The sequence below is a fragment of the Leucopleurus acutus genome (assembly GCF_964270905.1).
Source record: "Leucopleurus acutus genome assembly, chromosome: 2".
NCBI lineage: Eukaryota > Metazoa > Chordata > Mammalia > Artiodactyla > Delphinidae > Leucopleurus > Leucopleurus acutus.
In genome coordinates this window covers 151,526,592-151,542,752 of record NC_139143.1, presented here as the reverse complement: position 1 = coordinate 151,542,752, position 16,161 = coordinate 151,526,592, and the positions used below count along the sequence as shown (strand labels likewise).

General features: G+C 36.7%; 1 protein-coding gene across 2 annotated transcripts in view; it reads right to left on the bottom strand.

Moving 5' to 3' along the window:
* FAF1 (Fas associated factor 1) overlaps window positions 1-16,161 on the bottom strand; it is a 499,303-nt gene that overhangs the window by 296,569 nt on the left and 186,573 nt on the right. For both annotated transcript variants that reach the window (XM_082834106.1, XM_082834105.1), the window contains exon 4: window positions 9,396-9,607. In XM_082834106.1, coding sequence (XP_082690232.1) covers window positions 9,396-9,607 — 212 coding nt within the window. The remainder of the gene's footprint in view (window positions 1-9,395; window positions 9,608-16,161) is intronic.

The following is a 16,161-nucleotide window of genomic DNA, read 5'->3' as shown; positions in this document are numbered from 1 at the left end:
CTACGTGTCACTCTGATATAAACTTCTTGGCTGCCCCTAGGCTTACTTTTATACTATGTTGAGTCTCCCTGGTAATAGCATGGGAAGTGGCATTATCTTATTTAGCATCTCTCTGCCTTTTAATATTTATATACATACATACAATTCCTTAATAAGTAACAGAATATAAAAAATAAGGAACCAATGAAGGATATGAGGAAATTTATATTCTAGAAAGATCACTATAGGGAAACTATGTAAAATACAGACTAGAGGAAGAAAGAAACTGAAAGAATGGAAATAGAGGGAGGAATTATTTTAATAACTTATGAAAGAAATTCATTCTTGAACTGTAATGGAGGGGATCCAAATAAAGGAGGAATTCAAATGATACTGTGATAAAACTAACAGAACTTAATCAAAAGCAGTGAAAGAAATGAAAGAAGAAAAAACTTCTAACAATCCCAAATATCCCTGAGTATACCTTCCACAGTGATGCATATCAACAAACCAACAATGAACAAAGAAAAGGTGCATGACGTGATGTGTGACTGGCACATAATTTATAATAAGAGAACAACTATAATCCAGAATAAAAAATTGGAAGAGTTTAGAGAAGCAGGAGAAAGATACATATCATACAATAATAATATTTGGTTTACAATTCATTTGGAATCAAATTTTATTTACAAAACATATGTAACTATTTAAATTGTATTTGTTTTCAAAGAGAATAACACAAATGCTTCTAGTCTACCATACTTAGGCACAAGTCTGCTTTTACAGTGAATTAAAAGGCCAAGAGTTTACAAAATGTGATCCCTAGAAATTCTATCATATATTTCTATAAAAAAGCTTTAAAATAGTTCATATTCTCCAAACTACAATAGACTTAATGTGTAATATTAAGATGTATAATCCAGAAGCCAGCATTTTGATCACCATCTTTGAAATGAGCAGTGGATGTCACTCCAACTGAGTGAACCAATGAAAAAGTGGTTCAAGTGATTAAAATATCCATGAACTTTCACTATATGCCAAATATTCCAGCAACAAAAAGAATCAGGTCAATTTGAAAGAGACACTGTTATCTACTCAGTCACATGCCATACAATAGCAGTTAAAATTTATTTAATATAGGACTGCCTTCTAGTTTTCTTAAAACAGATAAAAATCTGAAATAATACTATATAGCACAGGGAATTATACCTAATATCTTGTAATAACCTATAATGGAATATAATCTGCAAAAATACTGAATCACTATGCTGTACACCTGAAATTAACATAATACTATAAATCAACTATAATTCAATTTTTTAAAAAACTCAGAAAAAAGAGCTACAAGAGAGAAAGATATTATATAATGACAAAAGAGTCAACTCACCAGGAAGATGTACCAATTATAAGCATATATGTACCCCAAAACAAAGAACCCAATATATAAAGCAAACAATGGAAGAACAGAGGGGAGAAATATACAACACAATAATAGTAGGGGATTTCGATACTGGATAAAACTTCCACAGAGAATATCAATAAGGACTTGAACAACACTGTAGACGAAATGGAACTAACAGACATGTACAAAACATAACACCCAACAGCACCAGAATACACATTCTTCTCAAGCACACATGGAACATGCTCCAGGATAGATAATAAATTTAAGAAGAAAAGGGTAAAGGAAAAGTGCTATTGATTTTTAGTTTCAGTATATTGTGGCTGGAAAACATACTTGGTATGATTTCAATCTTCTTAAATCTGTTGTTTGTAACCTAACATGTCATCTATCCTGGAAAATTCACAAATATATAGAAATTAAACAACTTTTGCTTGAACAACCAATGGGCCAAAGAAGAAATCGTAAGAGAATTAGAAAATATCATGAGACAAATGAAAATAAAACACAAAATACCAAAACTTATGGGATGCAGGGAAAGCAGTACTAAGAGGAAAGTTTATAGTACTAGAGGCCTACATCAAAAAAGTAGAAAGATCTCAAATAAACAACCTAACTTTACACTTCAAGTAACAAGAAAAAGAGGAACAAACTAAGCCCAAACTTAGTAGAAGTGAGGAAGTTAGTCTTCAATAAAGACTAGAAATAAATGAAAAGAGAATAGGAAAACAACAGACAAAATCAATCTAACTAAGAGCTGATGTTTGAAACAATCAACAAAACTGATGAATTTTCAGCCTAAGCCAAGAAAAAATAAGACTCAAATAAAATCAGAAATGAAAAAGGAGATATTACAACTGATGCCACAAAGATAAAAAGAATCACAGAGACTACTATAAACAATTATATACCAACAAATGGGATAACTTAGAAGAAATGGGTAAATTCCTAGAAACATATAATCTACCAAGACTGAATCATAAAGAAAAAGAAAATCTGAACACACTTATAACTAAGTAAGGAGACTGAATCAATAATCAAAACCCTCCCAATAAAAAAAGACCAGCACCAGATGGCTTCATTGGAGAATTCTACCAAACATTTAAAGAAAAGTTAACATCAATCTTTCTCGAAATCTTCCCAAATTTGAAGAGGTAAAACACTTCCATACTCATTTTATGAGGCCAACATTACCCTGTTGCCAAAACCAGGAAAAAAACAGTATAAGAAGAAGAACAACAACAACAAAAACCAACAGGCTAATATTCCTGATGAATATAGATGCAAAAATCCTCAGCAAAACACTTAAAAACTGAATTTGACAGCACATTAAAGGGATCATATACCAAGTAGAATTTATCCATGGGATGCAAGCATGGTTCAACATATGAAAATCAATCAGTGTGATATACCATATTAACAGAATGAAGGGGAAAATATCACATGGTCATCTCAATAGATACAGAAAAAACATCTGACAAAATACCATTTCATGACAAAAACACTCAACGAACTAGGAACAAAAGGAAATTACCTTAATACAATAAAGGCCATATATGAAAAGATGACAGCTAACATCTTACTCAATAGTGAAAACGAAAAACTTTTCCTCTAAAGATCATGAACAATACAAGGATGCCCACTCTTGCCACTTCTTTTCAGCATAGTATTGGAAATCCTAGCCAGAGCAATTAGGCAACAAAAAGAAATGAAAGGCATCCAAATCAGGAAAAAAGAAATAACATTATCTCTCTTTGTAGATAATATGTCTTATATGTAAAGAACCCTGAAGATTACACACACACACACACACACACACACACACACACACACACACAAACCATATTAGCACTAATAAATGAATTCAGCAAAGTTGCAGGATACAAAATAGCTATGTTTCTATATAGTAACAACAAATAATCCAAAAGGGAAACTAAGAAAACAATCCCATTTATAACAGCATCAGAAGAATAAAATACATAGGAATAAACTTAACCAAGAAGGCAAAAGACCTGTTCAATGAAAACTATAAAACACTGCTGAAAGACATTAAAAGATGAAACAGATAAATGGAAAGACATCACATGTTCATGGATTGAGAGACTTAATATTGTTAAAAGGTCCATACTACCCAAAGGGACATACAGATTCAATGTGATCCCTATCAAAATCCCGATGGCATTTTTTGTAGAAATAGAAAAACCAATACCAAATTCATATGGAACCACAAAGGACCCTGAATAGCTAAAACAATCTTGAGAAAGAATGAAGCTCGAGGCCTCACACTTACTTAAAAACATTTTACAAAGTAATCAAAACAGTATGGTACTGGTGTAAAGATGGAAATATAGACCAATAGAACAGAACAGAGAGCCCGGAAATAAACCCACACATATAGGTCAAATGATCTTTGACAAGGGTGCCAAGTCTACATGATGGAGAAAGGACAGTCCCTTTAACAAATGGTATGGGCATAACTGGATATCCACATGCAAAAGAATGAAATTAGACCTTTATCTTACATCATACCCAAAAATTAACTCAAAATGGATTACAGGTCTCAAAGTATAAAACTACTAGAAGAAAACATACAGAAAAACCTCCATAACATTTATCTTGGCAGTGATTTCTTGGATATGACACCAGAAGCATAGACAACAAATGTAAAAATAGACTAGTGGGACTACATTAAACTAAAAAGCTTTTGTGCAGCAAAAGAAACAATCAACAGAGTAAAAAGGCAACCTACAGAATGGGAGGAAATATTTGCAAACCACATATCTGTTAAGGGGTCATATTCAAAACAAATAAATTTAAAAAAAAAAACAAATAAATTCACAATTCAATAGCAAAAAGTTAAATAACCCAATTTTAAAATGGGCAAAGGACTTGATTAGACATTTCTCCAAAAAAGACATATAAATGACCAAAAGGTATATGAAAAGATGCTCAGTATCACCAATCATCATGAAATGCAAACCAAAACCACGAGATATCAACTCATACATGTTAAGATGGCCATTATAAAAACAAAAACAACAGAAAATAACAAGTGTTGGTAAGGATGTGAAAAAATTGGAACCCTTGTGCATTATTGCTGAAAATGTAAAATGTGCAGCTACTATGATAAAGAGTATGGAAGCTCCTCAAAAATTAAAAATAGAGCTAACATATGATCCAGCAATCTCACTTCTGGGTATTAATCCAAAAGAACTGACCTAAATGTCCATCGACGGAGGAATGGGTAAAGCTGTGGTGGTACCTATATACAAGGGAATATTACTCAGCCATAAAAAAGAATGAAATAATGCCATTTGCAGCAACATGGTTGGACCTAGGGATTATTACACTAAGTGAAGTAAGTCAGAGAAAGAAAGACAAATATCATATGATATCATTCATATGTGGAATCTAATTTAAAAAAAAGAAAGAAAAGAAACAAATGAACTTATTTACAAAACAGAAATGGACTTACAGATAGCGAAAACAAACTTATGGTTACCAAAAGGGAAACATAGGGGGTTGGGAGGGATAAATCAGAAGCCTGGGATGAACACACACATACACTACTACATATAAGATAGATAACCAACAAGGACCTACTGTATAGCACAGGGAATTCTATTCAATATTCTGTGATAACCTATATGAGAAAAGGATCTAAAAAAGCATGAATATATGTACATGTATAACTGAATCAATATTCTGCGATAACCTATATGAGAAAAGAATCTAAAAAAGCATGAATATATGTACATGTATAACTGAATCACTTTGCTGTACACCTGAAACTTACACAACATTGTAAATCAACTATATTGCAATAAAATAAAATAAAACCACACACACACACACCAAAAATAAGAATTGAAAGCAGTGTCTCAAGAGATACTTGCAATCCCATGTTCACTGTAGCATTATTCACAATAGTCAAGAGGTGGAAACAACCTAAATGCCCATCAACAGATGAACGGATAAAGAAAACGTGGTGTATACATACAATGGAATATTATTCAGCTTTTTAAAAGGAAGGAAATTCTGTAATATGCTACAACATGGATGAGCCTTTCACTTATCATATGAAGCGAAATAAGCCAGAAAGACAAATGTTGCATGATTCCACTTATATAAGGTATTTAAAGTAGTCAAACTCATAGACGCAGAAAGCAGAATGATGACTGCCAGGGGGCTTACAGGAGGGGAAAATAGGAAGTTGTTGTTCAGTGGATATAGAGTTTCACTTACTCAAGATGAAACAGTTCTAGAGATCCACTGTACAACAATGTACCCATAGTTAATAAAACTATACTGTATATATCTCATTTTTAAAATAAAAAGGAATGTATAGGAGAATATTTGGGGGCATGGGGATGGGCACAGGGAGAAGGGACTAGACTAGGGGAGGAATCCAGGCAAAAAAAGAAACAAGTACAAAGGCCCTGAGCTAATAACCTATTCAAGGAACTGAAAGAGGTCCGTTACAACTCAGGCATGGTGAGTAAGAAGGAGAGTGATAATGGATGAAAACCAGAAATGCAGCAGGGTCTGGTCGAGCAGTACTTACAGGTCATGTTAAAAGATTTGAATTTTATCCCCAAAACAATGGAAAGTTTCTAAATGGTTTTAAGTAAGGGAATAACAATCTGATTCATGTTTGGGAATGATTACTCTTTTAACAGACTTGCTTTTCTCTGTAATGCAGCGGTCCCCAACCTTTTTGGCACTAGGGACTGGTTTCGTGGAAGACAGTTTTTCCACAGACGGGGTGGGGGGATGGTTTCAGGATGATTCAAGCACATTACATTTATTGTGCACTTTATTTCTATTATTATTACATTGTAATATATAATGAAATAATTATACAACTCACCATAATGCAGAATCAGTGGGAGCCCTGAGCTTGTTTTCCTGCAACTAGATGGTCCCATCTGGGGGTGACGGGAGACAGTGACACCCAAAGTGTGTTGCTTATGTCCAGTCTACTCCATAATCTCGTTTTGGCTGCTGTCACTGCAGAAAACCCTGCTTCACAAAGATAGGGTGTTGGAAATGGAAGCAGCCTTTTCAGTGCTTTTTGTGGCAATCTCAGAATATTCCGCCTTAGCTTTCATCCAGAACATATGGAGATTTGAAGTTGTCTCAAACATACTTTTAAGGCTACCGTCATTTGTGATCTCAACCAGTTGATCCTCTTCTAGGACGGACAAAGTCGATTCACCTGGCTTATTCACAAATGGGTCACAGATCCATTCCTTCCCAGTTCAGTCTTCTGTGGTTGGGAAGTAATGCTCAAACTCTTTTGAAAGCTGAGATAGGTGATCACGCACCAGCTGGGAGAAAGAAGGCCCTGGCTCAGTCTCTTTCAAAATCTCTGCCAATGTTTGAAACATGTCAAAAATCCCAGTGTTCACTTGTCGCCCCCATAATTCAAGTTTGGCTTTGAATGCAGCCTCTTTTTCTGCCGACTTGAACACAGTTGTCGTTCTCCCCTGAAGTGACAGATTGAGTTCGTTGAGCAGGTTGAATATGTCACACAAGTAAGCAAGTTTTGTGACCCATTCTGTGACACTGAAATGTGCTGCCAGTGGTGACCATTTTTCTAAAAGAAATCTCTGGAGTGGTTCTCATAACTCAAAAACTCTGGCCAGTGATCTACCTTTAGAAAGCCATCTCACTTCTATGTATAAGAGAAGACGTGTGTGCTCTGCATCCTCCTCCTCACAGAGCTGCGTGAACAGATGTGAGTTAAGGGCATGCACTTTAAATATGGCTGATAATTTTAATCACATCCTGCAAAACGCTCTTAAGTTCAGGTGACATTTTTCAGCTAGCCTGCATTTCTCTACGGATGATACAGTGCGTAGACTTACATTTGAGAAACGACCTCTTTGACTCGAGTTGAGAAACCAGAGAGCCGTCCAGTCATGGCAGCTGCTCCGTCCATGCATATACCAACACAAAATGACCCATTCAGTTTTCTTGATATGTAATAATTCAAAGACTTGAATAGTTCTGCAGCTGTAGTGTTGGCTGGCAACAAAAGTGCACATAACATACCCTCATGCACATCCTCCTGAAAAATATATCGCACAAAAACAAGCACTGTTGCCTTGTTGTCAACATCGGTAGATTCGTCAACCAGGGTTGCGTACCACGGTGACTCATTAATCCTCTAACAATTATGCCTCAATATCCTCTGCTATTTCATCAATTCATCTAGTTATGGTGCTAGCTGAAAGAGGAACACGTGCCACCTTCTGAACTGCAGCCTCTCTTAAAAGTTCACACCAAATGTCCTTAGCAGCAGGCAGGATCAACTCTTCACCAATAGTAAAAGGCTTCTTAGCTTTAGCAATGCGGTTAGCCACTAAGAATGATGCTCTCAGTGCAGACACATTCGATGAAGTGGTGGCCTTCAATAATTACTTCTATTCTTGTGTTCACATTTTTTTCTTTTGAAAAACTCCAAAGGCTTGTCTTTAATGTAGGGTGCTTGGTCTCCATGTGGCAAAGCAGTTTTGAAGGCTTCACAGCTGCACTGGATAACCGGTTGCCACATATTATACAAAGCGGGGTTGGAGAATGTCAATCACCTGTTGCAATGAACCTGTAATTTAAGTAGGACTCTTGGTATTTTCTTTTAAATGCAGCTTTCTTTTTGTTGGCAGCCTTAGACTCTTCTGCTGTCTCATCATTGGGTCTTTCCCCCTTTTCAAAGAAGCTCTCCAGCGACATTTGTTTTTTACTCATTTTGGCTAGGGTTAGCTTGTGGGCTTACCAAAACTTTGAGACAAGTGCACAGAGTGGGAAAGAGGCGCGGATAGAAGTGGTAAATAAAATAATGGGCAGGCCACTCATGGACTAAAATAAGTGCCGGATTCTGACTTAAAGCCTGCCACCGGATGCAGCTAACAATTGAAGTACATCAACTCACTTGCCACTATAAAGCCTTGCTTAATTGTCACTTGCCACTCACTGACAGGGTTTTGATATGAGTCTGCAAGCAACTGATTTATTACGGTCTCTGGGCAGTCAAACCTCTCTTCTAATGACAATCTGTATTTGCAGCTGCTCCCCAGTGCTAGTATCACTGCCTCAGCTCCACCTCAGATCATCAGGCATTAGATTCTCATAAGGAGTGCGCAACCTAGATCCCTCGCATGCGCCGTTCACAGTATGGTCTGTGCTCCTATGAGAATCTAATGCCACTGGTGATCTCACAGGAGGTGGAGCTCAGGAGGTAATGCAAGCGATGGGGAGTGGCTATAAATACAGATGAAGCTTTGCTCACTTGCCCGCCGCTCACCTCCTGCTGTGCATCTCAGTTCCTAACAGGCCACAGACTGGTACCTCAATTAATAAAATTAAATAAAATTAGGAAAGGATCTCCCCAAAAAGGAACAAAGGCAAAATTTCAGAAACATCTAAAATTTAGATATAAGGCAAAACCGTATTAAAATAGAAATTAATACAATTTCTAGTTCTGCAACAAACATGGATCAAATAATCTGAATCAAACATGAATTCAACAGTTTCTCTACAGAATTTTGGTAAAGTTTGTCTGAAAATGGCAGGCATACACTATGAGTCTCCTTTGAGAGAACAGTACTACACCATTTATTTAGCTGGCAGGGAGAAGAAGTGATGGAAATGTCTTATTTCTGATTTCTCATTAATCATAGTATTAAAAATGAAGGAGCTTCAGCTATAAAGTCTGATATCAATATACTTAATAATTCTGGTATTTTTTTTAAGCTCTGAGATGTTTGATTTGTATCTGCCCTAAAACAGCTTCATATATCATTCTGCATATGTGGAACAAAAAAAAAATTACTCTCAAACTTACCTCAATCTGAAGACAGTATTTAAAATTAGAACACAATAATCTGTATGAAACAATATCAATTTGTTTTTATTTCCTTCTTGTCAGCAGTCAACTCAAAACAAAAGAATATAAACTGAATGTTTACCTAATGAATTATTTGGGGAGGCTATATGGTAGGAAAAACCTTACCAACGGTACAGCTGTCTTCAAGTACCACATCAACATTTCTGTCTCTGTACTCAACCCTGAAGTCCAGCATCCGAGGTTGCCTTTCTACAATTTGCCTAGATGGCATTACAGGTCGAAATGCTGAAGAAGAAGAGGGAGCAGGAGCAGGAGCTGGAGCTGGGTGACTTGCTGGATCAAATGCAGGTCCTGATATAGGCTCACCCCCATAGTCACTGAAATATTGACATAAAAAAAGAATTATCATCAACCAAATAACTACAGATTACCACTAAGGACCCACTCCATACTGTAAGTCCCATACATACAAACCTTCAAGTTGAGAACTTTCAAAGATGCGAAAGTATTATAAACCTATTACAGCACAATACTATATGGCTGATTGTGTTAGCTGGGTACCTAGGCTAACTTTGTTGAACTTACGAACAAACTGGACTTACGAAAGCACTCTCGAAACAGAACTCATTTGTATAGAGGGGACTTAACTGTACTTGGCTTGTGTTGTTCTTCATATCAAATTCACCTACCTGTGCATCATGGACTAAGTAAATTCTAATTCTTCCATAAAATCTCTCCCAATGACTGAAAGCCACATTACTCTCCCTCCCATCCTTGCCTTTCTATGTCTGTTAGCAGTATCACACATATCCCATTTAATTAGACTTTTGCCTTATGCTGTTATGATGCTGATAAAACATCATTTTAAACTCTGTGAATTACTAACAGTATCTTCTTAACCCACTCGCATTTACTTACCGAATCATTAATTGATTCATTAACTCTACTTTCCACAAAAACTATTCTGAAACTTAACCATCCCTAAACCTCCATTCTCCCTCTCACTCCTCAGTCTTAAAATATATTTTTCCTACCTTTGCAGAGAAAACAGATGCCATCAAGAAGAAATTCCCTTACCCTTCTAACATCAAATCCACAAACTAACCTGCATATGCACTCTCTTTCTCTAAATAGAGAAGACATCGTTCTATCTACGCATCTACTCATTAGCCTTACATTATGGATTATCCCTTTCCCTTCCATTATCTTCAACATCTCCTTCTCTTCTGGATTCTTCTCAGAAACATTTAAACATGGTTGAATCTCTCCCTTCTTAAAGAATAAAAATGAAATTGTGGCTCTGTCCACTTAATAGCTGTCTCATTTGTAAAATAGGAAAATTAATTATATTTGTAAGGATTAGATCAAATAATGTGTATGAAAAGCTTAGCACAATGCCTAGTACTTAGTAAGATCCCAAACCTCAAACCCAGTACAGCCAAAGTTTAAACCATTAATGTTTCCCCAAGCCTGATTTTCCCATTTATTCCACATATTAGCTACCCAAGCTAGAAACCTCTGGCATTATCCTTGCCCTCTTTTTCTCTCTCAACTCCCACATCTAACTAGTCCTTTCAGTTTTACCTCCTAAATATCTTTTAGATAAGTCATCTACCTTTCCCCTCCGGAGCTGCCACCCTAGTCCAAGCCACAGTCACCTCTTACACAGATTAATGCAATAGCCTAACTCCATACATACCCTTACCCCCCTGCATTTCATCCCATACCACCGCTAGACTGAAATTAAAGACAAATGTCTTCATATCATTTTCTTCTATACTCCCCTTTGCTCTTCATATAAATGGTCAAAGTGGCGTACAAGGCCCTATATGATCTGAATCCTGTCTACCTTCCCATCTTCATCTTGTGCTATGCTATCTCCATCTCTCTATGCTAATAGCCAGAACAGCTTTTTGTTTTTTGTCTTACCTTGATCCTTCCTAGTTCATGAGGTAACATAAAAATTATTCCTTCTAAGAACATTCTTTCCTTCCCATCCCATCCCCAAATTCCATCTTTCTTCTAGCTAATTATATTTATCTTTCATATCTCAGATTATTTTTCAACTCAGAGCATGTTTTACTACCTCAGACTAGTTATAACATCTCACTACTATCAATAATTATGAAGCTCACATTTGTGTTTTTAATGGCTGTATCATCTGCTGAGTTCAAGATTTTATACATAGAAGATATACAAATATTTGACAAACTAATGAGTAGAGAAATAATTATGAAGAATTTGGATTTTTTTTTCTTTGATTTAAGTTATCATATATATATTGTCACTGTTTTTCCCCCCTCAGTAGGAAAAGTAGGGAGGGAGGAAACATAAGAAATGCTCCTATTAAATATCATTATTGTATAATTTTTCTCCACCACCAGAACTACAAGCTCAGTTCTAAAATATCTTTCTTCTCACCCTGAATTTAAAGAAAAATAATGTGTTGGGGGCCCGAATAGGAACAACAACAAAAATGACCAAAAACTTGCCAAGTTAAGCATTGCTTATACAATTAAGAAGGAGAGAATATTTACATTTACTTCACACTGTTGCTTTGATCAGTGTTTATCAAATTATAGATTACATAATTGATTGAGTTGTGGTAAGTCTTTTAAAGAACACAATCAGAATAAGATTAAGAATAGAAAAGAATAGGATAGGATAGAATAGGATAGAAATTATCAGTATATTTCACTAAATAGTTAGGACCAAGTATTATTTCATAAAACTTTTGATTCTGGGACATATTTGTAATATGTGTATTTTGGAATGCAAATATTTCTCATTGTAGGTCTTGTCAAAAAAGTTTGAAAGTGACTAGCTTAGATCTCACCAGAGTTCAGACACTCTAATCACTGATCCAAAGACAAAAACCTATCCATTCTCCCAGTTGTCAGAGTCAAGGACAGTAATGTGGGAAGGAAAACATGAGAACAGAGAAAATGTCCAAAGCAGGAAGAATGTCACTGTTTGGAAGCCAAAGTGAGCTTCTAGGCATCTATGAACAGAATGTGTGCAATAATACTTCACATATCTAAATGTTGTCACAACTTCTCAGAACCTAAGAAAAACAGCTAATTAGCAGTTTGGTCACTGACATTGTTTTCTTAACTCCAAATTCATCCTTCTATAGTCTATTCTGTAATGCAGGGGCTAGGATTCTGAAAAATTATATTTTTCCTTTGGCATATGGTTTCCTGATAGACCTTTGTCAAATAGAGGATACTAGGTAGAGATTAGTAGTTAGGAGGAGGGGAGGAAAGACTTCCTTCTTCCTGTTTGCATGCATTTCAATCAGCATCACCCTACAGCTTTCAGTCTCCTGCTTTTTTCAGCACTCTTATAACCAGCTTCTTGTCATTCCCTCTGAGATATCACTAATGGCTGGACAGTATACATTCCACAGAGGTCTGATCTTCAGCTTCAAAGAGCTCCTCTGAGTTTCAAAGTTCTGTTAATCCCTTTGTTCCCTAGACCTTCAAGCAGTAACTTCCTGAAGCAGTTATTGTATCTAGGTTACTTCAGTTTTACTTTTTTGCTCTTTTAGTCTTCCACACCTGTGTAACCAATCCTACATTAAATTCCCTCTGTTAAAAATACCCTAGTGTGGTTTCATTTTCTTGATAATGGAGGTGCCCCAGGAAACAAAGGATTCAGGAACTGGCTTGATTATGGCCTTGACCTTCAATGCACTGCTGAACTCCTTGCCAATGGAAAATGGGATGCTAGTGATCCAAGCCATGCACTGGCATAATGATTAATTATCATTATTGAAACAAGTGCCAAAGGGAACCAAATGACTATCTGACCTGACCATTATGGTGGTAATAATGACAAGGACTATGAGCAGGCTGCTTCTGACTCTAAAGGAGAGCTTACAGAATAAAATGACACACTTGGGGTTTTTAAATTTCAGTTCAATTCATGATAAGAAAGTTACAGAGTTTCTGAAGTGGCACTTTAAAAAGAGCTTCTTATTTCTTATAACCACAGGTATGATCTTCCTAAGAATTGGACTCAAAATTTAATTTTGCAGCTTGCATATTTACAGTGAAAGTTGAACATACATACTAAGTCACTTTTGTGAAAGTTAAGGCACTGTTGTGGAAGGAGTGAGAACCTAAGATGTGAAATGGGGATACCTGAGCGGATTCAGGTGAATGTCGGAATCCTGAACCCCTGGAGTGTCTCTGAGCCTCTTCTGTAAGCAGAAACAGCTCCTCCTCCCATGACCGAGATTAGCTTCTTGCTTAAAAACTATGAATACTCTTACCTGAGACAGTTGCCTTGAAGGGGGATGTCTATTCTCAAAACCTACCTCCACCATTCCTTATTACCTATAAAATCAGATGTAGGCATGTTCCAAGAAAATAAGTACAATGTCTTAACTGAGAAAAGACAGCTTATATCCAAAAGTAATTATAATATTTTGATAAATTATATCAGCAAAAACCTAGGGAACAGTTGTAGAAATGAATTTTAAGTGAGTTTGACCAAAAGAGTTTGAATAGGGCCAAATATAATATATTTGCTTAAGCAGTTGTAAGTACTTCTAATAGTTTCCTTGTCAACTGAATGAAACTTGAATCCCAAAGGAGTCTACATTTAATGAGGAGGAAATGCCCAAACTTTCCTGTCAAAATGTAGAAGAAATCCAGATGCTTAGAAAAATATGAATGCTAAAGTGGATTACCCATGTACAACCTGAATATATTATACACATCCTCCTACTACATAATCCATGAGGTCCCAGAGAACACTGCACTAAAGCACTGAAAAATACATTAGTGAGGGAATCTACATCCTTGAAAAACTCTGTAGTGGCTGTCTTCTGTGGGTTGGGAATAACATGGGGAGATGACATCACTGAAAAGGACTCCCTAATAGGCATGATGAGATCCCAGAGTGCATAGGTCAAATGGCAGAGTTTAACAAGAAAAAGGAGGGAGCAATGATGTTACGGACAGCATGGACAAAATGTGGCAATCAGAAGATTTCAACCTGCAGAGACCTTTAGTAGTGCTTTATTGAACATGGTACTTCTAAGAAACAAAATGAAAAGTCAGTTGACTAAAATATTACTTGATCTATAAACAACAGGAACCTAGATCTGGCAGCCTAGATCCTAACTTCCATAACTATAATGGAGGGTCACAGTCACTCCCAGTTGCCAAACACAAAGTCCTTGGTCCCCCAAAGACAATGCAACAGAGCCACATGTGTATTGTAAATTTTCCTCTAAGAATTCCCCTAAGAGACCTGTAGCCATTTACTAGGGGTTTGTGTACTGAAAAAAGGAAAATATCTAGATCTTTAGAGGATTACTAGATGCTAACTCTAATACTAATTCCTGGAGATACAAAAATGGAAGTTATGGTGGTAAATGAGGTTTTGGCCTAAATCCAATCATACAGTGTTCATTCAATCTATTCAACCTACCCTGTAGTTTTTTCCCAGATCCCGATAGATAGCTCATATTGACTTCCTAATTCATGGAATTAGGGTTATTATGTAGGAGGAGACAACAGGAAGCAACTAAACTTGCACAGACTTTTTTTTCCCTCTATTTTAATTTGCAAGCACCATGACAAGCGTTTTGCTTCCTCTCAGCAGGGTAAACAATATACCTTCACTATATTTTCCTGAAGATTATAACAACTCTCTTGCTCTTTGGCATAATAATCTAGCCTGGATAGATCTTGATAACCCAGGTTTTCCACAAAACACTATAGTGATGACAATGTAGATTGGTCCTGAAGAGCAAAAGCAGCAAGTACTTGGATGCTTTGCTAAGATACATGCATGCTAGAGATTAGGAGATACACACCACGAAAATGCAGAGGCCTTCACCTTGGTGAAGTTTTGGGGTCCAGGGGTCAGAAGCATATTATGGTACATGGCTGCCTGCTGCACCTTGTACTTTTCATCAGTGCATAAGAGATATCTAAGCTAACTGAGAAAGAAAAAAATTTGGACTGGGAAAGGAAAAAATGGTTATGTATAATATGCTGGTACCAACCAAAAACAGACTGCTGAAACATTACAATCCCAATCAAAGATATCCCTGAAAGACAGTAGTGGAAGAAAAGCCTCCCAGTGGGGAGAACTTAAGGTTGTACCACAGGGTGACCACTTCATTTAGAAGGAGAAATAACCTGAGATACAAATCTACACTGAATCACGGGCAATAGTTAATGAGTTGCCCAGCTGATCAGAACTTGGAAAGAATAAAAAGAAAACTGGCTGACACAGAAGTCTGGGGAAGAGGACTGGAAATGGATCGTTTAGAATGAACACAAAATGTGAATATATGTCATGGGGTAACTGCTATCTACAAGCTATCCACTTAAAAAAAAAAAGGCTCTCAATATGGATAAGATGACATTGTTCTGTTGATGTCAGTTAGCTTATTCCCTTACTACCCCAGGACTACTCAATGCATTAATGTACAATGTGGCCATGTCAATAGGGATAGAGGTTAGGCATAGGCACAAAAGCATCAACTTACCCTCACCAAGTCTGAATCTGGCTAAGGAAACTACTGAGTGCCTAAACTGCAAACAACAGAGACCAATATGGAGCCCTCAATACGGCCCCATTCCTCAGGGGTCTGGTAATGGATAATTTCTATAATGGAGGGGGCAGTGATCTGTTCTTACCTAAAAAGACAATTTTCTGAATATGAAATTGACTTACCTGACAGCAATGCTTCTGCCAGCACCACCATTCATGTATTTAGGGAATGCCTTATTGGTCTATGGCTTCCCACACAACACTGGTTCTAACCAAGGAACTCATTTCGCAGTAAGAGAAGTGCAGCACTGGTATCACTGGTGTATACCATTACCCAGAAGCAGCTAGCTTGACTGAATAGTGTAATGGTGAAGATAGTTATGCCACAGGTTGGGAGAGAATATCCTCAAAGCTT